This window comes from Catharus ustulatus, chromosome Z (assembly GCF_009819885.2).
Source record: "Catharus ustulatus isolate bCatUst1 chromosome Z, bCatUst1.pri.v2, whole genome shotgun sequence".
Classification (NCBI taxonomy): Eukaryota; Metazoa; Chordata; class Aves; order Passeriformes; family Turdidae; genus Catharus; species Catharus ustulatus.
Genome location: NC_046262.2, coordinates 24,224,433 through 24,247,687, shown reverse-complemented (window position 1 = coordinate 24,247,687; position 23,255 = coordinate 24,224,433). Strand labels below are relative to the sequence as shown.

Genomic DNA, 23,255 nt, shown 5'->3' with positions numbered 1-23,255 from the left:
TTTGTTCTTTTACATACACTTCAAAAGTAGTTCAATTTGACTAGTTTCACTGGCTTCACATAACAAAGATGTTATTCCTTACAGTTCATTATAAGCATGACAACTGTAGCTGTAATGTCTAAATGGGTAGAATAAAATTTACCTAATGACACGTTTGTTTAGAGAGCAGTGAAAGTAGGATGTATTGTGATAGTATTTCAGAGGACAAAGCTAAAGAAGCAATGTATATTAACATGTGTCTCATTAAGGAGTGGAGAGTTTACAGCTCTAGATGACGTGGAACACAGGTGCTTCTCAGACATAAGCAGCTTTCTCTTCCTGGTTTCTGACAAATGCCGGGAAATAATTGCATATTTATTGCAGAAGGTGTTAGCAGCATTACTGGAAAATAACTGCATAAGTGGCCACAGGTCACTGGAAGAATTAGAATGAAGAGATTTAGGCTGTTTGAACTCTTACTGTAGTCTGTTCCCTTTATCTTGCTAAGCAGCCCAGTATGCTTCCTGCTCTGTATGCAGTAGTTAGTAATATGAAGCAAGGGCATCCAGTTCATGTACTTACAGACCTACCTGTGCTCTGTCAGGAGTACAAAGGTTATAGGTTGTATGTTGTAAAGATGATAAATTATCAGTGTGTGTCTGTATAATACCATGGAGAGGCTGCTCATGATTCACAGGTGACGGTCAAATGTCTAAAATATGGCATGCTATATAGAGCCTGTCTTTTGGGGGACAAGATTAGTTTCTTGTCATTATTTAATCAGAAACACACTAAGCCCTGTTTGTATATCTGTACTTTCTTAATTGTTTCTTTCCTGTCATTCCTGTCAAATAATCAGACAACTCTGTTGCAGCTCACGTGAAGGAAAGTGCTGGTCCTCATGACCATTTCTCCCTTCTAGTCTTCGTCTGCAGTTTGGCAAAAGATCTTTCTTACCTGTGGCAACAGTGGAGGTCTGCTAATGACGTGAGTAAGAATTAAATGGTATTGTAGTATGTTGAAAGCTTCTTGAGAAAGAAGTCTTAATAAATAGAATGATTTATTTTTAAAAAGGCAGTACGATGTCAGTGTGTGACAGATTTTGCAGAACACTGTTCGAAGAGCTCACAGTCATTTAAGTGATGTTTTCCCCCTGTGTAGCTATATTGCAAATTCTTATCCTGAATTTAGCAAGAATTAGTTTGCTTCAATTAACAAAGCAGTTAGACTAGGCTGGTTGTTCATTCAATTTGATTCAGTTCTTTGAATTGGCAATTATGTGCCTGTGCTGCCGTGTAGTGATGGAGTAAGAACATAGGAGGGTGGAGGTGGTTGCTTAAACCTTTTTTTGGGGGGTAGTGGAGGAGGGGAAGCTGTACTCTTGGGCAGGGTTGTTTGGTCTAAAGGTAATGGTCTTCAACTTACAATAAATATATTCCTAAACAGTGTCAGCTTTGCAATTCAAACACTAAGAGAATCAAAAAACTCATGCTACCTATTGCTGGTTAAGGGTTTAGATGCTAAAAAAATAATCAGTGCAACATTAATGAAAGCATAGGGAGTTGAAAATTGGTGCATTTTATGTGTGCTTTGTCAGGCTTTCAGAAGCACATCAAGTTTATGCTGCACCTGAGAAGATTAGCCTTTCCCTTAACCCACGATCTGATCACGCTGTTTTCTCATACTGTCACAAGCATGACCTTGGGGTGGATTGAATCATTTCTGGGTTAAAGTTAAACCAGGAGGATGGTGAAAAGTTTAGTTTTGGCTTGGAACAGTATTTAGTTGTTTTGCTGGATGAGCTCTTTTCAGAACAAGAGAGAGTCTCAGACTGTCTCACCACTGACCCACTTCCACTGTGTGACTGCAGAGCAGAGTAGCTGCAATGCTTCTGCCTAACATCCCAAGCAGCAGGGAGCAAGCCTCCACCCATGACTGTAGGAATGGCTCTGCTCATTCTGACTCAGGGTAGACCCAGGTCTGCCAGAGTAATCTCACCTGTGCCTCTGGAGGTCAACAAGACAGCAAGGCATCAAGGGACATAAGAAAACAGCAGGACTGCTGCACAAGGCACCTGGCCACATACCAGATGCACAGAAGCTGCGGCCAGCACCACTTGTGTGCTACACTTTGGAACGTAGTTTAAATATGCTCTGAAGTTCAGGAAAAAAAGGAGGCAAAGACTGGGGGAGCTAAGCTCCTTGCCAGCTGTGAGGAGGAGAACTATCTGTGACAAAAAAAAGTTGAAGGCAGATACACAAGTAGGAGTAAAACCAGCACAGCTAAGAATCACATCCCTCATTATACTATCTCAACATTGTGCTACTTTCAGCATGGGAATTTCCTTAAGCCTAATTTGGCTGGCCTAAATTGAGTGTCCTGTTGTCGCACTCACTTTATTTGCTTTAAATCAGGACCCGCAGTCTTCATTGGGTGGCCCCTCATCCCTAAAGGAGAAGATAATGTGAATAAGTACTTAACTGTCTTCCACTTGAAATTTTGTAAGCCAGTATCATATTCCCTTTTAGGTACTTTGCACACTGAGGTGTCATAGCCAGTTCCTTCCCAGTCAGCCACTCTCAGCAATAGTCTTGTTTGCTTTTGCTGAGACCTTCCCATTTCCATACAAAGTCTCCAAATGACATACAGTATTCGAGCTGTGGATTGTACAGTGATGAGTTCTGTTTTGCACTGTGTTGCTTCCCCAGTAGACCCTAATATTCAATGTTTGTTTTATTTTTTTTTCTCCTGCTCCTTAGCAATGAGCTGATGTTCTCATGCAGCTGCCTGTAATTACATCTCTCTCCTGACTGGTTAGTCATTTCGCAAGCCATAGTTCAAGAATGTTAGCAGCAAACTTTTGTTCCTCAGTGCTCTACCCTCTTCAGACCATTTATAAATATGCAGAATAGTACGAGTCTGGCACCACACTAGTGAGTTACTGGCATAGTGAAGACTGACGATTTTTCTGCTACAGTGCATTACTTCTCTTGCAATCAGTTATTCTAAAACAACATTCCCTCTTACTCCATGGCTACCTAATTTATTTTGAAGTCTTTGATCAGAAATTTTGCTGAAAATCTTTTGGAAATCCAGATAGACTGGATATGCTGGATCACCCCTATCTCTGCTTGTGTTTGGCCTTTTCCAAGAACTCCACAAAGTTTTTAAGTCCAGAATTCTCTTTACAAAAACAGTGGTGACTTCTACCCGAAAGCTCAAGAAGTTCCATAGTGATATCCCTTCATAGATTCTTCACTAATTGTTCAGTACATATATTGAGCTTATGGAACTATATTTTTCATGACATATCAGAATCTTTCATTTATGACAGCATTGGCTCCCAGTATTCAGGTAAAATTTTGTCAAGCGATAACACATTTCAGTTACTAATTCATCTATTCTAAGTTTTTTTCATAACTCCTCAGTGGATACCGCCTGGGCCCACCAAGTTTAGCATTCATTTTGTCTGACTGTGCTGTGATGACTGAAGATATTTAACACATTATGTTGTAACTGCCCTGGGAATCAAGCAGCATAATACCTACCTACAATAACAGCCATTTGGGACCCAAGTTTCATTACAGATGTATTTGATCTGTCACAGGGTCTTTGAACATGGTTAATAAACAGCATCACTCTTAAATACGGCATAAGCACAGTAGTCATCATCATTTTCATTCAACAACAACCAGGAGAGAATGTATTACCTATATGTTTTGTCTCAGGAGTGATAACCTTCTTTAGGTTTGCAGGTAAACATTCTCCAGGCACTGTTTGCTGGCAGAACCAGTACAACAGGCTGGCTGCATAGTCAGCTCTCTGTCATCCAGACCAGTGGAGGTGGAGATACTTCAGATAATGGAAAAAAGGGCTAGAGATTGTGAAGGATGCATGGAATGCTGTGCAGAGGTACGGGACAGCTTCTATCAATCCATGAGGGCTCACCAATCCAGTGCTAGCTTTTGTGACTTGGACTTTTCAGTCATTGAAGTGTGCCCACAACCAGCTTCCCTCATGGTCTGTCCAGCTCTTTGGAGGCCAGGAAAAGGGAGAAAGGCCTATTTGCATGAACATGGAGATAGGTAGGTTCATGACTGCACTGGTGTTCATAAAGTAGCTGGGATTGCTCCTGTGGTACAGTCAGCTCAGTGGTACCAAGTCTGCCTGGAATTATCTGTGACGAAATCCTGTAAGAGTCTATCTCCAGTGTCTATGCCTCAATATGGATGCAGCATTCCAAATTCAGAGACAACTAGTGTGTCCATTCCCGTATCTCTGGGTACCCTACTTCCCTGGTACATAGCTGTTGAATGCTACTTGTGCAACTTGTGTCAGCGTGGTGCTCACCTGGGTGTTGCTTTTTGCCAGAGCACAGGAGTGTCCACAGGAGAGAACGAGTGCAATCTCTGATCACATGACCCACAGCTAGAGCCCTGATGTAGCTGTGACCTAAGGATTGTGCCTTTGTGATAGAACTTGCTACACCTGGTCTCCATGGGATTATCATATGTATTGTAAATCAGAGTCCTGCTGCAAAAGTTAGGTCTGTATTTGGAGGTCTGCATGCCAACAACATGGTCTGCAGGTAGCACACATGGACTAAGCTTCAATCCTTTGTTTCAAAAGTGTTAGTAATACGCAGTAAAGAGCATTGATGAGCACTTGTATAATGCAGCAAGGCAACAAAATGTGAGAGAAGAAAGGCCTAAATTTGACCAGTCCACATGTGGAACTTGAGGGAAATTCCCGGATAAAAACTCTCAGCTCTATCAGTAGGTCACCTCCAGGTATTACAGCTCCCATGACCAGTCAGTTGGTGCAGACACCTCCAGGAAATAGTAAGCAGGAGGTATGTCTGTATTTTATGTCAGTTCTAAAAATATAAATAGTAATTCTTAAAGCTGGCAGGGTTTTAATTGCTAAGCATGCATTAAGTGGTGAGTGCTCTATCTGAGAACAAACATGAGTGGCATGAGTGCATATATCTGTTGCAGTTATCAGCTGCATTTGGTTCAGCAATTGCGCTTCAGCTTTGTCCCTCACCGTCAAGAAGCAAACTGCTGGGAACAGAGTTCAGTATGTTTGAGTCTGAAGTGCTGTTTATTTGATAATACCTTTTCCCCTTCCTTCCTCAATTTACAGCATTTACCCAGCTTTTGATATCCATTAATATCCATCTCCTCTGGGAGAGGAGAATACTCTTCCATTATTATATGTATCATTATATGTATATAGTTTCTGTTGCTTAATAAGGGCTTAATTTGGTGAAGTCTTGAACATTTGGGCTATGCTACCTCTAACTATATGGCAGTGTAGCAGTACAGAACACCATCAGTATTCATGCTTTCTCCACAGAGTCAGTTTAGGACAGTATGTGTTGTGGTTTAGCAGCTGGGTCCATGCTTCCCCAGCTGAATGACTTCAGTGAGGACTGCTCTGTCACATAATCCTGTGGACTGCAGCAAGTGGAGAGGTAGAGCTCATTTGCATCGAGCCTGTGTCTGGATACGTCCTTTTCACTTGGAGAAAAAGGAGTAATTTAGGTGCCTAAAACAAAGAGTTATGCCACTTCTTAGGAGAGGCTAACCCACTGAGTAAGTGGAAATGAATGAAATAATTAACTTGAAGAACATAAATTAAAAGATAAATTGTGATGGGTAGAAGGAATTTCCCTAATGTCCCAAAGAGTGTCCTGCATAATACATTTACAGAAGCCAGGGGGATATAAAGAAAACACAAGAAGCAGTCGGTGAGTCGAAATGACAACCTTGACTCAGGAGGGAGCGCCGCACCGTGGTGTTCCCTGGATTTAGCTGACGATGACTCAGGACCAGCGCATACCTTCAGATTGACACAACATGACCCTTGACATTTCATCTTCAAATCCCGGTCTGGCAAACCTGTCTGGCTTTTTGTGAGTGGATGAGCTGAACAACATGGTTCAAAGTGCAAAAGTATCTAGGATAAGCCCTTAGCACTAATTCAGGACATTTGGGAGGCAGGTGATGCTGCATCCCATTCAAATAAAGTTGCCTGCTTTTTTTTTTTTGACGTCACTGATGTGTCTCCATTAATTTCACGAGCACAGCTGGAAATGCTGGGGGTGACAATATTGTGGTGATATTATTTGTGAGCTGGGTTGAAATTGGTATTGCTATGAAGAGTGATTTGATGGTGAAATGAAATGCTGAAAGGAAGTTATGGAACTGCTCTGTCATAATTTATGCAGACTGTGTTGTGTGTATTAGCTGGTTACCTGGAAGCTCCCTGTATCACTATGACTGGTTAAATAGGCAGAGTCAATAAAATACTACAGCAATAGCCAGTGAAATGATCTTCAGTAGTAAATGTCTGAGTGGCTGCCAGACCTGGGTGTGCAGACAAGTCTGAGGAGCCTTGCAGCACTTCCAGCAAGCATGGCATTTTGGTTAGTAGGGTCAGCAGTGGAGATGACAAAGGAAATCTCTGAAGATGCATTGCTTGTCAACGGTCTGTTTGGTCTGATGTCCCTGAAGAACGCGACTGTCTTTGTTCAGGTTTACTGTTAAAGGGTGTAGGGCTGGTTCCAGCATCTGCAAAAGTCAGCCCACAGTGAGCTCTGCATAATCAAATTCGGCAACAAGAGCCAAGAAGGTGCTGAGGAAGAGATGGCAAGAGAGAGAGGAGAGAGTCCATCCCCAGCTACCTTCACTTTGGCACTTTTGGTGCTGTTCCAGGGCATGGGTGGGTGAATAGAGAAGGTTCTGTGTTTAAGACATGGGATAGCACAGAGTGGGGATACCTCTGCCAGACATGGGAAAATGGCAGTGTCTGACTTTGCTGCTAAGATCATGGCTTCCACTGCTTACACCACAAATCAAAATAGCAGGCCCTTAGAAAAGAGAGATGTCATCAGCCCTCTTGTTTCAAGTGGTTTTTATCTTCCATGGGTGGTTTAAGTTTGAACAGTTTGAACAGTGTTTGGCATGAGCACCAACCCAGATCACTGATGATTGGAGCACCCAAAGACACTGAACCAGACCTGTGATTGGGAAGAACGAGGGCTCTGCAGGACACTGTGGCTTGAGGATCATATTTGGTTTTGTTCAGGTAGTGGTGTCACTGTAGTGTGCACATGGCACAGATCCTATGCCAACTGATGCAGTTTCCCTTAGCATGAACTCATGATACTTTTTTACTGAGCAATTAATTCCTTCTTCAAAGTGAGAGCTCCTCACAATTTGTAATCAGAAGTGGACTCAAGACATGTATCTCTGCTTCAGTATCTAAGCATCCTAGATGAGTAGGCAGACACCTGCAGAAGGTAACTCATCACCCCTGGCAGCCTCTTTCCTCCCTCCCAGAGCATCCCCTTCCCAATGAGGAGCAGAAGCCATTGCACTAAAGTCAGACATGGCTCTTGGTGTTTCTGTGGAGTAGACAGCCCATCTTGAAATCACAGCCACACTGTTGTGTATCAGCCTCCTAGTTTCAGGAGGCTTGCAGTGCTGGGAAATGGTCCTGTCTGGGCAGACAGAAGGGACACGGCATGGTGCAGGACCACGGCTTCTCCGTGAAGGCGGGGAGGCCAACCAAGCTGTCAGTCCAAGTCCAAGGAGGTCAGTGGTATTCACGAACTAGCTGAGGACTGTCCGTCATCTGGGGAAAGAATGTTTCAGGATCATGCTTTGTTTAACTTTCTGGGTATCTGCTAACTGATACTGTGATTAAAGGCTCCCTCTACTGATCCAGCTGTTATTGCACTCTCTTTGACAAACTCACAAGCGTGAAAGACAATCCAGTTTCCTTGTACTGTACTTTTTTTTTTGTAATCCCCCATTTCAAAACACACATACATATCTGATGTAAGAGAAGAAGGACTTAACAGGTGATATTAAATATCCCTGCTAGGTTTGGGATCAGGGAAGCAGATTGCTAAGGATATATGGGGCTCCTGGAGTGTAACTTTCAAAGCAGAATATTCTCATTATATCTTTCAATCTCCTTTGGTTTTTCGTGGAATTAAACCACTGCTGAAACAAAATCTTCAAAGCATAAGCTTATCTGAGCAAGAAAAGGTGTTATGTATAAGTCTTAACTAATCCCCAGATTTCTGAAATAGTGTGGCATGCAGAAGTTTACTGACAGATAGTTGATTTCTGCCTTTGTTTCCAGAGCATCTGACCTCATGTGAAGCTTTCCATTGTGGAAATATTGCTTCACTTGCAACTTCCACCAGTAATTTAATGCATATTTACCATGGCCATTGTAGTTACTTCGTGCTGCTGAGGGTGGTGGCTGAGGCTGCTTTACAAGACTGGACTCAAGAAAAAAATGTACAGTAATTTCACGATTACAAGCCGCACTGATTATAAGCCGCACTTCCAGGGTGTCAGCAACGTTTTGTTTTTACTCCATAAATAAGCCGCACCGGATTGTAAGTCGCACTTTCGTTCACAGCGAAGATCCATGTGCAACTTTCACAGAGTTGCCAAATAGTAACAGAATCATGGGATCATGAGCTTTGCTGGCTCAGCCCTGCTCGGGACGGCCACCAGGGAGCGGCCCCAGCCCCACTCACCGCTGCCGCCGGGAGGCAGGGGAGCAGCGTGCCTGTCCGGTGCCACCGGTAGGAGGGAGAGGGGCGTGCCCGGCCGGTGCCACTGGAAGAGGGAGAGGGGTGTCCCTGGCTGCTGCCGCTGGGAAGAGGGAGAGGGGCGTGCCCGGCTAGTACCACTGGGTGGAGGGAGAGGGGCACCCCTGGCTGCTGCCGCTGGGAAGAGGGAGAGGGGCGTGCCTGGCCGGTACCGCCACTGCACCCCCTGGGGCCGGGCAGCGCTGCTGCTGCGCCGCCACTGCCCCACCATCGCCCAGGGCCGGGTGGGCTCTGCCTTGGCTCAGGGCTGCTACTGGCTCGGACTTCCTGGTTGGGAAATTTCCAAAATTTGTTCATATATAAGCCGCTTCTGAATGTAAGCCGCACTTTCAGTTTGGGAGCAAAATTTTAGTCAAAATGGTGCAGCTTATGATCGTGAAATTACTGTACTTCTTAAGGAATCAACCTTTGAGCAAAACCAGAGCCTCATACGTACTGATTTTTGCCATTTTTTTCATCTTCCTCAATGAGGAATTGTAATACTCTTGCAAGATGCTGCAAGTCCTTGTCTCTTTGATATCATAGGCCGAATGTGGGCTGGAGTGCATTTCTTGAGCTGCAGCTCATTGTGTCACATGACTAAGGAACAACTGAGAGTGCTGGACCTGTCCCATTAGTGGGATTGCATCATTAGAGGAAATGAGAGCATCTGCCTTTCATTTTATTGCAGACTTCTCTTGGCAGTGACCTCAAAAATAGAGAATGGCTGTGCTCAGTCACCTGACAAAAAAAAGTACATATTTTGTAATATCATTTAGGCACTTTCCACAGATCAGCAAAATCTGTAATTTTAATTGTGAGAAAATTCCATGAGTGGCATAATTTTACATGGATAATCCCTAGAATAAAATACATCAGTGCCTGTTACTGTCAATGACCGCTGGAAGATAAAACATGTGTAATTAATAAAGGGAATAAATAATTAGAGGGCTGTACAGTTAAGGCAGCAGTCACTACTGATATAACACTAGTTTCTGAGATATTCCTCCTGCCTCAAGTATTTGAGATTGCTTCTTTCTATCTGAAAATAAGGATACTTTCATTTTTGTACCAAAATGAACATATTTTAATATCCAACTCAACACACTAGAAAGAAGATAGCATACACTTGCTCTTGCAAACCCACCAGCCTCTTATATCTGCCAATTACCCCAAGAAACCAGAATATTCTAGAAAAAGAGAACAAGTAGGGATGGTGATATCATCAAGCTCTTTTTTCGGGGATGGTAGTGCTTAGTATCATCAAAAGGACACCTAAAACCTCATTTAACACCAATCTGCGTGCATGTCAGTGTATTGTCCTGCTTTCTACCAGAGTGGAATGAGCCACCAGAGTGACAACGAACTTTAAAACAACCTTTAAATGATGCCAAAAGAGTTTATTTGGAAAAGACTTTCCATACAGAAAAAAATCTAATATCACTCTAAAATCACTGCAAAAAAAAAAAACTTGCAGGAGAAGAACATATATTTTAAAATGTTGCACATTATATTAGTCACTGCCATTCTCCTTTTCATAGCTCAGGGACTCTGATATTTCCAAATATCTTAAAAGCAAATAACAGAAATTCGTATCAATCTGTTACAAAGAAATTTCTGTTCAGACTGCTATGTGCTTCTTAGAAAGTAACATATTAATGCTATTAAACTCTCAGGGATAACAGATGTGGAGAACCTACTGCAATCACAGAGTTTGGATGCAACCTGTACAATGTCCTGTGGTTAAGAATGAGTTTAAACAATGTTATGTCACTCTTTGAAGTAGACACATTGATAAAAGGTATGATACCATTCAGCGTGGCAGAGAAGAGATGAGCAGGAGGCTGTGAATGTAACTCAAGCTTTTTCAAGGCTTTGTTACAGAAGTACTTGGGAAATGGAGCAAGAGCAATAAAACATAACATCCTTTCAGAACACAATAGAATAGTGGATTTGTGGATGACGGCTCTATTTTCTACAGCAGACATGATGAGTTATTTTAGTGGGACACAGACAATGCACATTTTAGTGTAATTGCTTTGTAGGCTTTCTAGCCTTCAAAACTTTTACTCACCCATTTTAACTCACTTTGGTGATTTTATTTCAGTTTTTTTCTGAATTTTGATGGTATATTTTAATCATGGCATATATTGGTTGAGTAATAGTTCTGTAATCACCTGTTTGCCTTGTCTCTTCCAACATCTATGTCTTTGGTTTTATACCCTGAAGGTGTTTGTTGAAATACTAATTTTTTTCTATTCATGCTTATTTTGGGTATCTAATGTAGCAGACTTGAAAGTGAGCTAACTGACTGCCCACAGAAGACAGGCTTCCTGTAGCAGGATGATGGGAAATGATGCACAACCTTGTAAGGGAACCTCATGCTTCAGATGAGATGCAGTGAAGGTTGCTAGAGCCAGGGGAGTCCCTTTGCAAATGCAGGGGCTGGAAGGTTTCAAGTGTTACTCGTGGGAGGTGCAGAACAAGGACAAAAACAGCAAGGAGAAGTGAAACAGAGGAATCAGAACCACAGTACCCAGCTTGCGAATGTGTTGGTGCTGTTTCCAGGGACACACAAGTGCAAGTGCATTCTCTGTCACCATGCTGGGCTCATACCTAGCCATTCAGCACCAGACATGCCAGGTGACACAGGGCTGTGGTATGAGATTGGCAGTGTGTGGCTAGGGTGTGAGCCAGGTGACCAGCAGGAAGCCCGGGGACCATCACATTGTTTGACACAAAGGAGCTCCCTGCCTGGCCAGGTGTAGCTTGCATGAAGTAAGGTTTGCCCAGGCTTTGGGAGTCAGGAGCTCCTACTCCTGCCCTGCAAAGGGAGGGATGGAGACACAATGGAAGGGGTGGTGCATCTTGCTGGTACAAGTGTGAGTGTATCTACACAGCATAGTGTATTATCAATTTCTCCTCCAAATGGTGAGAAAACATGCTGGCCCACATTCTGTTGTGTGAAGAGGAAATAATGCCTGTTTACTTTTACAGTTACTTCCACCATCTCAGCAGTTCTTGATTTTCACATGCATGCAAAATCTCTCTTGGGCCATTTATAGTGTTAATTAAACCAGGAACAAACAACTAATTTCCTGTGTTTTACAGATAGTTAAATCAATTGTACGTTAACTAACTCTGCCTCTGCCTCTTAATTCACATCAGTCTCTAACACTCAAGCTGAGTCCTGCTGAGACATGTATTGCTGCTGTAGGGTTAGTCCGCTCCTTTCCTAGAAAATTCACTTTTCTGGAGCAGATCCCTCAGAGCAACTGCAGTTGCAATAGCTGTAAGAACATCCAGGGAGTACTGTAAGCACAATGAATATTTACTTCCTACCTTCACTGTGCCACTGCTGAATATACAGAATTCTTTGACATTCCCAGTTACACACTTCTGCAGGCTGAGATGTCATGTGTATTTAGCTCTTTCTAACATAGAAGCTGTTTCTTTGCTGCTCTTACAATTCTGCTGTACTTAGTGTAAGATGAAGGAAGGAACACACCATGATGTTGAATAAATGGGCTTCCCTTGAACTTAGTGGCATAAAAATACTTCTCGTATTTTATGTTTCATTTCTTTCCTAGCCTTGCTTGTTTTCAGATTCTTACTGAAGCAACATTTTAATTTGCAGTAATCCCAAGATCTCATGAATTCTCATAGTCAACCCAGAGCTTATAATGTCCCCATGACACTGTGTTTAATCTATGTTGAATTTATCTGACACTATGACTTAATTTCATGAGGTCCTCTTGTACCCTTCACAGCTGAACTTTAACTTCTCTGTGTAAATTGTAGTAACAAAAAAAAAGTATCCATTCGTTCTCCTTCCCTTTTGGAAATCATCGATGACCATACTGATTAGCACTGCCTCCAGAACATGTGTCTATGAGACCCCATTTCTCGTTCTGTTCCCTTGTAAAGCCCAATAATTTACTCTTTGTTGCCTATCTTTCATTTAGACGTTTCCTGTGTGATTCTTTTAGTTGTATTCCATGGCAGCCTAATTTCCTTAAGAGTGAGGGAATGCTTGCTGGGAGCAAGGTGGGCAGTAATCACGGGGGTCAATTATTATGAATTCCTTCAGGGAGTGCCAGCAGATTTGCATTATAACTCTTCTTTACTTTTCCCCAGTATACTGTGTTTAGTCATGTTCCCAGCCTTCTGGTTTTCAGGTGGGTCTCTACTTCTTATCCAACTTGACAGCAGACCCAATGTTCATCAGTTCTCTGGAAAATACCTGGCATTGTACTAGTCAGTTTACCTTGCTGTGGTCCTGAGCCAGAGGCTCCCACTGTTCATCCACCTCAAGTTCTTCAGAGCTCCAGATTGGAGTCCATCCCATCCTAGTTTGTTACTTCCTGTTTTGAGGATCTGTCCTATAATGTCTTCTCCTTCACTTCAGACTGAGAAAGATCTTATATCTCTCTATCCTCTGAGAACTTCTCCACCATAGTGAAAACACATGCAAAGTACTTACTTCAGCTTTCAGCCTTGGCCTTACCTCTTTTTTAAGCCTTTCCCACCATCTACTGGCTCTAGATGCCCTCTTGAGGTTTCTTGATCCCATTGCACTTGGACAAGAATTCACGGCTGTTTGCAGAATGCCCCTGTAACATTTCTGGAGAACATTACATTACTCTAGACTTATCCTACATCTATCCTTCAAACAGGAGCATTGACTTTAAGTGCTTCTGAACTTTCTTTTTCCCTCTGCAGGTGGTAAGTTTGGGATGAGCTGTTAAGGGCTATTAGTGAAATATAAAGCCTGATTTCAGCAAATTATGTGCCTAAATCCCATTATTTTAAGACTGACATGTATTAAGTACTTAAATTCTCTGCAGAATTTATACATCTGGCTAACAAGGCTGTGTGTAATGGTTATTTCTTTCCTCTGTAATTTTTAATTATAATACTTCTTGATTGGTTTGTTGTTGGCAATGCTGACCCTTGTACAGAGCTTACTGTAGTAAATGCAGTGAAACATCTGTATGTACCTCGGAGCAGACAGAGGGAGTTTCTCTCCCTTTGTTCCTGCAGCTTTGGCAGTTGTTGCTAGCCTGAGACCTGGAAGAAGCAGTTCTTCAGCAGGACACTAAGGGGCAGCCGCAGACCAAAATAATAGTCCTACTTCCTTATATGCACACAAATTAAGAGAACACTATATTTGCCTCATTTTTCTGTATTGATTTAAGATCAGTAGTACCCAGAAATACTGATTCAACTTCATCTGGAATGTTTTTGGGGTTTTTTTTGTTGTTGCATTTTTGCTATTTAGTTTGGCACTGGTGATGAAGAAGGTGTGAGTTTATTTGCCAGTCATCTGCAAATGGGCCCACTTGAGCTCACAGGGAGGGTGGGGAAGATGGAAAAATGCGATGAGTTCTGCATCTGGAGCTGTGGTGGCCACCCCACACACCATGGCATGGCCGAGCACATGCACCAATGCATAGTTGCATGGGCCAGGAGCCCTCACTGCTCAGAGGTGCTCCTTTGCAACAGACAGCTAATCACATAAGGCCCTGGAGTCCCACTCCCAAAGTAGCAGCTGCTGTATGAGTACTGCTGCATGTTGATATGAATTTGAATTAGGAAAAAACATGAGCCAGTCAGAGCCACCATATCTCCAGGGGATGGGTTTGCCCTACGGATCAGCAGATCTAATGCAAAGGGAATAAGTGTCCTGGCTTTGTTCAGATGGGGGTGTATTGCCAAGTACTAGCTGTAATGTGAGCTACCACAGCCAGCTGGCATTGGGTGCGTGGTCTCTGGTTACCAGGCTGCTCCGTAACAAGACCCTCTGCCACTACCTGGGGCACAACTGGCTTGGACTCTCGTCTACACCAAGATATTTTGCACTAGTTTCGCATTCCTGGGCATAGATAGACAACATTAAATTCATACATTTCTTGGCTGATACACAGCTGGATAGATCCGTCTGCTTCAGAGGCGTAAGAGGAAGAACTAAAGCCAGAAATACTTCTAAACTCCAGTTTAGGATTAATGAAAGTTTTCTACACAATTTTACAGATAACAGTGCATTCATATACAATAGATGTTACCTTCACAGGCTAGTAATGGATGGTTGCTCACAGAAGTAGGAAATGGTGAGCAATTTTCTCTGAGGAGGAGAAGGAAGCAGTAAGCAGTAACTGAAGTTACAGACAATGCTCCAATTTCTGTCCTAAGTGGGTATCACAAGAGAAATTACCACTGTGGGAACAAGCAGGGTTCAATGATATGGACAATTCAGTGAAAAAGTCACTTAAGTAATTGGAAAAGTGGTGTGTGAAAAGAGCTGTCAAAACAGGACTCAACAGGAAATATAAGGACACACTTCAGTTGGGCAACCCTTGAAGTGTAAATCGTTAAAAAATATACCTAGAGATTAAACCACCAAATCTAGGCGGTAAAAGCTACTAGCAAGACATTTAGCTGTTCTTTTCTATTCTGCTGCCTATGGAATTATAGCAGTTAAAACAGCTTTAAGATGTGAGCCGAAACCTGCAGGGGAGGAAGACACTTCTTACTTAAATAGATCAATCGGCCACCCAGATATGGAGACAAACCACCAATGAAAATGCTAACAATCCTAAAACAAGAAAATGCTCATTATAGTTTAAGAAGAACTTCTGACTCAAATATAAGTCTCATAATCTCCTTAATCTGTTTAATATGTTTTAGTCTAATCTAGGCTCTAATCCAATATAGGATTTTTATTGTAGTACTAGTATAAATGTCCTTATGAGCCTTCCAGTTCTGCTTCCAATCTCACCTTTTCCCACTTTGAGGCTACAGCACTTATTCAAAATATGTGCAAACCAAGAGCTGTGTGAGTTTGGGAAAAATAAATAATGACAGGATGTGGGTGGGAGGCTGACTTGCCTTTTCCAGTGCAATAATTACTTTTGAGAAAATGTTCCCCACATGCATTCTGGCAAATGTTGAGAGCCAGATGCCCTAAGTACAAGTTCTCACACTTAAGCTGAGTAGTATTTTACTATGGCTTAGAGCGGCACTTCATGAACTGCTCTGGCTTAAAGGCAGCTTCTGTCATGTTGTCTCAAGAAGAGATCAAGGGAAAATCCTGGTGAATAAGTCAAAGTGCCTTCCCAGCTGTGGAGAAAGACTGCTGACCCATGTCAAAGACTGACTACTATCAAACAAGTCAGAACTGCTCATTTTTTGAGGAGCAAAGACTAGTGAAAAGATTTTCTGCCTATGATCTGACTGCCCCATCTACAAGTAAGAGGGGAGGAAAAATACTGTAGAGCAGCCCAAATGGGTGGATGTTTACATTTCTCTAACTAAAATAAAAGAAAACAGTCCTGCATTTTGGGTCCTTTTTCAGATTTACAGGGCAAGGAACAACTTCCCTTTCTCTCAACAGCCTCCAGTGAAATCACAGAAAGCTTTGGTTTGGAAGGCATCTCGCCTGGCTCCAACTCGTCTGCAGTGGCCAGGTTTCTCAGAGCTCCATCCAGCCTGGCCTTGAACACTTCCAGCGATGGCACATCCACACCTTCTCTGGGCAGCCTGTGCCAGTGCCTGACTACCCTCTCAGTAAAGAATGTCTTCCTCGTATCAAATGTAAACCACCCCTCTGTCAGTTTGCAGCCACTATCCCTTGTCACTATATGTTATTGTACAAGGCCCTTTCCAGCCATCTGATCAGCTCCCTTAAGATACTGGAAGGCCACAATTAGATCACCCCAGAGCTTTCTCTTTTCCAGGCTGAACAACCTCAAGTCTCTCAGCTTGTCCTCACAGGAGAGATACTCCATCCCTCTGATCACCTTCTGGAAGTCACAGGGACTGACCTATTGTGCAAGCCTAGTTAGCCTAAGTCTATCACTTGCTTGAGAATAGATGTCAGAATTCAGCCTTACAGACTATTTCTGCCAGGCCAGGTGAAAGCTCTGCCCCTTCCCCTCCTGACAGTCATCACTTCCACAGTGCACACTTTAATGTTGAAATATTCATTGGGAAAGTATATAAGGATCAAGGACATAACATGAAAGGGACAGCAATACATGGTAATAGATTGGGTGAGTCAGGGGATAGACTGCTTCCAAATTTATTTTTGAGTGTGGCTGAGGAGTCAAGACTATTTGAAGGTAATTTCTAAAGCTGAAGTATTTGTGGTAGTGGTAGGTGGTGCAAAAAGTGCCAATGCTCACAATTGTACCTTGGGATGCTTAGACTGGATATTAGAGCAGTCATCTTCTCCAGGGAGATAGTTACAACCGTAACCCCTGAGCAGGTTACCCAAGAACTTGTGAAATCTCCATTCTTGGAGGTTTTTAATATTTGCCTAAAGAAAACTGTCTGTCTAATCTGATGCTGGAGATTATCCAGCTTTGAGCAGGCTGCAGGGGCTAAGCATCTCCAGAGGTTCTTTCCCACCAATACTGCTGTGATTTGGCAGGCTCTAAGGGACAAAGTTTGGGCATGAATGAGAAAGGCACCATCCTTCACCATGTCTACAGGCAGTCCTACATTCCTGTCAACCTCATCTGGTGCTGCTCCTGTGTCTAACCTGCGGGAAGCCAGAGTGCAGGGTGGGGACTGATGGGGAATGGTGTTTGCGGACACCGAGTCAGGTCTTGGCCTGATACTGAACTGCTTTGCAGTCTCTGCTGACCTTAGCTATCTTCAGTGCCAGCTAGTTATCATATTAAATCAGATTGTGCTGGAGTGTTGGATGAGGATGTGTGTAACAGTTGATAGATGATCATGAATTTTGAGTAAACACCACTGGGACTTGCCTTCATAAAAGTTGTGAGACATCTGCTGTCCCTGGAGCCACTGGGAGGATTTCCAGGCTAGCCAGGGAGGAAAGGACTGGACACAGCAAATTGCGTGGACCCCTTGACAAACAAGCTTGGGGCAGCTGTTCCCTGTGTATGTCACCCACTAGTGTGGAAAAGAAGGTTCCTTACACAATTAGCTGGAGTGAAAGTAGCTGTAGAAAGAATCTGCACATACTGTATCACGGTATAAATTATTGAGCTGATGTTCTGGAGATAATAGAGGAAACCCTTCTTTCTTCTGTCCTGAGGATGGCAGCTCTGAAAGTTTACACCTGCTTCCTGGAAGTTGTACCTCCTGTAGACTCTGCTTAGATAATTAATTTGCAATATTAATTAGCGAGAGGATCAGTGTAATAATATATAGACAAACAGAAGGATTTAATGCTTATATATTGAGTCAGCTGTGGGGTTTTTTTCTGATTGTGGGTGAAGCTGCTGTTGAATAAATGGCAAAAACCCACATAAACTCAACAAAAAAAACCCCAACCAAGTATTTTGATGTTTATCCAAGTAATATTTCTGAGCAATAGTTATCATTGTTAATGAATCACAAGCAAGACAGAACTCTGTGGCTGTAGCTACATAAGGGACTCCGTGCTCTTCTTCTCATCTGCAGACACAGAGGATTCCCAGAACTGAGTGAGAGAGAAGTGCTGTGCCTAATATCATTCATGTTCTTCTCTCACGTGCTTTGTGTGATCCAGCTAGATCCCAGTGCTTACAAGAGGACAGGAGCACAGGGATTACAACTGCACAAAATCAGGCACCCGTGCGCTTTCCCCAAGAACAGAAGAGGTATTGGAGAGCAGCTCTCCTCCTCACTCTCTTCTGATTCCAGGAGAGATATGTTCCTTTTGTTCCTCTGGTTTCTACCTTAACCTTTTATAATAATTTCCTGAGCAGTGGCTTGCCCCTTCCCCAGTGAGCATTCCTGTCACAGGGATGGCAGCTGGAGGTGTATGCCCTGCACACAGCATCGTGCATGCCTTGCAGGGATCTCTGGCCAGAAGGGGCTGCCTGTTTTGGAAATTGTACTTTACACATGGTCACTTCCCTTATCACTGGGATCCAGTATTTTTATGTGTCCCATCCCCTCTTCTTCCCTCCCTTTTGCCCCAGAGTTCCACACAAGGCTCCCAGGTTGTGGAGACTTGTCACAACAGCACAGGCAGAAGAAACATGTCTGAAGGCACAGGAGGCAGGCAGGGGTGTGGGCTGAGATATACAGTGATAGTCAAAATTAGGAGTTCTTGGAGGGTTTCAGAGCTAAAAGCCATGCCCACCTCATTCTCTTTCCCTCTGGCTGGAATGAAACGAAGGAGCTGCAGCTCCATGCCTTGTTCATCCTTACAGTTCTGCTCGCTGGACATGTGTGTGCAGCAGGTACAAGGCTTTATTGACTCACAAGCAGTTTTCTGTTTCATGTGTCTATCTGTCATGAAAACTTTAGTTATTTGTTATTTTGGGTGGTAAGTAGGCCCTACTATGTTGAAGCTGCTATTTCCTGCATCCCTCAGCCATCATTCCCAGCATCAAGTTCCTGGGGTTGGGGCAGAGATCACTTATTGCTCTTCTGAGGCAAGGTCATTTATTCAGAAAGAGATGCTGGACTACAGTTTTTCTGCAGGACTGTAAAAATTAAGCCAAGATGTTGTTCAGTGCACACTGTAATTCCAAGCACACCTTCCACTGGAACTGTTTTCCTGATTTCCTTCTGAGGACACATTTACTACAACAAGAATTTCATTCAGCAAGAGATAATGTTTTAGGTATGTGGAGACATCTAACAATTAAAGTATATGTCTCAAAGGATATGTGGCAAACTCATCTACAAGACTACCCCTAGGTACCTGGGTACTTTTGAACTCTGTCTGCCAGCACTGAGGCAGACTGTAGAAAAGCTCAAAGACAAATTAGAAAGTGTTCTTTTAAAAATAGTGGAAAGTTGGTTTAGATCAACTTGGTGATGTTAGCATTTTGTAATTTTGACCTTCAAGGCCTTGAATGGACATATTTGTGAAAAGTCAAACGATAGAAAGTATCCCATGTGTTCCAAATGCAGCCTCTAGACTGCCTGGTGAATATTTTAGTGACCCAATTACAGCAAGAGGCTTTTATTGAACAGAGTAGGCAAATGCAGAGGGAAACAGAAGACCCATCATCCCTGTGACAATTATACGTCTGTCTCTATTTGTGTAATCCACCCTCTCAGCCTGATAAACAAGAGCCTGTGCATGGGTTTTGAAAGGAAGGTGACCACCACCTTCTGCGATCTGGGTATTTTCTTGCTAGCTACCTCCACCAGCCTGTAAAGCAGGTAAGTCTTAACCTCTGCATGATGGTATTGTTCAGGACTCTAGTCCTACTCTAAAGTGCATTCTGGCTTTTTAATCTTTCTCTGGGGCTTATTCAACATAATGTTTATCTTACACTTGATTTCTACTTTCGGTTACTTTTTGAGTCCACTGCTTTTCAAGTAATTGCATTTCCATCTGTTATTTTGATGATGCTTCCCTGTGTACCTTCTTACTGTATGCTCAATCAAACAAACCTTGGGGGTGATCCACTCACACCTATTTGCTGCAGACAATTTATAGGAAAAGGCTCAGCCCAAGCAAACATGACCAAATAAATTGACCAATGATATTTACCCTTATTACCAGTCTTTTTCCTCTGATCACCTGTAAACTGGTGAGGAGCTTTCTGCATAAATGCACTTCCACTTTCGCAGGTGGAATTTGTTGAAGTAATTTTTTGAAGAAAATTTTTTAATTAGCAGGTAGGAACGTATGCCTTCATTCTTCCTGTGTTTTCAGGTAAGGGTACAACAGATTTCCTTTTACAGCAGCTTTACAAAGTGTATACACAATAGATCATTTTCTTAAATAAAAATTCTTTCTTTCCATTTACCTTCTAGAAGCAATTGCTTATGAGTTCAGGACAATGGGGGTTTTTTTATTACAGTCTCTCCTTGCTCACACACAGCTAACAGGATGGATCAACTGAAAGGCTAACTTTTCAGTGCTGGTAATCTCTGTCTTCACCTGGCCCTCCTTCCCTTCCTAGAGACTGGCCTTTGCTTTGAATCTGTGCAATATCAATGACAGTATCTTTGCCCCACAGCTCTCCGGCTCACTGCTATGACCACTCCACTGGAAGATGCAATGGACACCTTGATCAGGATTTTCTATCACTACTCTGGCAAAGAAGGAGACAGAAACAAGCTCAGTAAAGGAGAACTCAAGGAGCTTCTCACCAGTGAGCTCACTGACTTCCTTTCAGTAAGACGCAGCTTTTGAACCTCCTGAGTGATTGTATCATGGGTGGGTTAAGCAGCTATCCAAGAGCTTGGATGGGAACAGCACCTCCTTGTGCAAGGCCCATCCTGTCGCAGTGTCTCAGATAACAGTTCTTTGTGAAGCTGTACAGAAGAATATGATGTCAAATATCCCATTTGAGAAATATGTTTTCAGAGAGTGGGCAAGCCCCAGTGCTCTCCCATGTACACTGGCAGCAGAGATGGGTATTGGTGCTCTGCAAACTCCATAGTGCTTTTGAGCAGGAGGACTAGGCCAGCCCAGAAGTAGTAGCAAGAGAAATACTAAATAAAGTTTGTTTGTTTGTTTGTTTGTTTGTTTGTTTGTTTGTTTGTGTGTAATAATAGGGCATAGATAAGTCCAATGAAGAATTGAATGCAGCAACCGTTTCTCATGAGACAGGAAAGTAGCGTGTGCACATGGCCACACAGTACTGCTGCTTGTGTGCCCTGCAGAGAGTTGCTAAGAAAATCCTTTCAGTGATAAGCTGGTGATTTGAATATCTCATTGCATGTTTGTTATGTTGTACGTTACACAGCATGGATGCTTTTATGGAATCATAAGCTTTAAAAATAATGTTTTTAGGTATCCTCTTAATTGTCAAAATTACTTGGACCCTATGACCACCAACAGTATATTCTTACATTGTATCTATTTCCTTTGATTGGATTTTCTTTTAATCTTAGCCATTGATCTACTATTATGAGATTCAGTGTTCTTGCTCCTACTGAATAGGATGGTTGTTTGTCAGCCAGAGGTCTTCTGAATGTGATGAATGGATATATAATGTGACCATTTAAGAGTGTTCTGTTGGAAATCTAAGTACTGTTTGTCAAGGAATGATGCAGAGAAATACACTTTACAGATCCATCTTGATAAAAGGGATCCATGTTCAGTATCTCCTAAAATCTGTTTGATTCATTTCAGTATACCTTATAAGGGCTGCACTGTCTTTAGTTTCTGATGTTGTAGTGACTAGAGATGTATTACTGTTCAGGTACATATTTGATGTACATATTTTATTTATGACCAGTGTTGTAGCATAGCAGTGGTGCCAGGCATGTCAGAATTGCACATTCAAGATCTGCACAGCTAAGTCACTTTTCTTTCTCTCTAGGGCCAAAAGGACCCCTTCCTGGTTGATAAAATTATGAATGACCTGGACTCCAATAAGGACAATGAAGTGGATTTTAATGAATTTGTCATTCTGGTTGCTGCTTTGACTGTGGCATGTAATGATTTCTTTGAAGAACACCTAAAGAAAGAGGGATTTTAAAAATCTTTGATATAATCAATCTTCAAGCCACAATTGCAAGCAAAGCATGCCTAGTTAGGTAGCGTTCATTGGTGTTTAGTGAATGCAAACCATCATTCCTCCAACTGTTACTGCTCTAAGACATTTATGAAGCTAATCAGCAGCTGGTGTAAGCTGGACCACTGCCAGCTTACACTACTTGAGACGTGGCTTTTAATATTTCCAGTCTTTGCACTCCATGCATCTGTAACATGCCTTCATCAGTTGCCCAGGTCAAGGGCTTGGGTTGACAGATAATTTGGCATGAGCTGAGATTTCTATTTCTTCAATGTCAGTGGAAAGTAAAAGGCATGGGAATGTTACTTGTATACTTTCTGAATGGAAAACTTTGGAATGAAACATAATACTTTCAACTTAGTTTTCAGTAATTTTATAATAATCTTATTTTGCAGTTCAAAACCAGCAGATTCTATTAGCTCAGCTCTGCTTATTCTAAAGCCTTTTTTAGCTGCTGCTCCCCACACTCATGTTTCAGATGTGGTCACAGCTGTCTCTTGCTGCTGGAGCATAGAACACTGTTTGCCATTGCTGCAGGTTCATTTCCTCCATGTCTCCAGCTTCAATTTTGTTCTGTTGGCATTGCTGTATCCCAGTAGTCAACCTCTTCACTTGGCATAAATGAATGTATTCGTATCATAAATTATTCAAATACATAGATGATGTAGTCAGCAAATTGCTTGGAGTGCTGAGGGGAGGACTGGATCTTTGGGGGAAATGTGTAAATGCCTTCTGCTTTCACTACTCTGCAATGGTTAAAAGGAGGACCACTTGTGGAGGATTTAATGATGAAATTCCAGGGTACAGCTTTGTAATATGAGTCATCTCATGGAAAAACGTTTATTACATCTCACACTGATCCCCACCCTGTACAGAAGCCAGGGTTCCCTGGACCCCAAGGCCAGGCAAGGAGAGAGTAGGCCAACCCCTTCCAGTGTTAGTTTGCTCTTAGGTTAAGAGTATTTACACACTCCTGTTTGAATTAAGCATACTTCTGAAGCCCTGCAAGTCCTCAGTGGCAGGATATTGTGGCTTTTTTTCCTGCATGGAGAGCTCTCTTATTTCCTTGTCATTTTGTTGGTGACTTCAAACTATAATAAAGGGTATCTAAATTAAATGAAGATTTTCTGTTTGTGTAAGAGGTTATTAAAAAAACACTCCCCAATGAAGATGTGCCCTGCTAGGCAACATTTGAGGAATGTAGTTCACTCGTC

At 42.5% G+C, this 23,255-nt stretch overlaps 1 protein-coding gene across 1 annotated transcript; it reads left to right on the top strand.

Moving 5' to 3' along the window:
• Positions 1–160: 160 nt before the first annotated feature.
• On the top strand, positions 161–22,169 carry S100Z (S100 calcium binding protein Z). The gene is made up of 3 exons (XM_042780165.1): positions 161–966; positions 20,536–20,693; positions 21,847–22,169. Exons 2-3 carry the CDS (start codon positions 20,553–20,555, stop codon positions 22,003–22,005), a joined length of 300 nt encoding a protein of 99 aa, XP_042636099.1. The 5' UTR covers positions 161–966; positions 20,536–20,552; the 3' UTR covers positions 22,006–22,169.
• Positions 22,170–23,255: the final 1,086 nt, after the last annotated feature.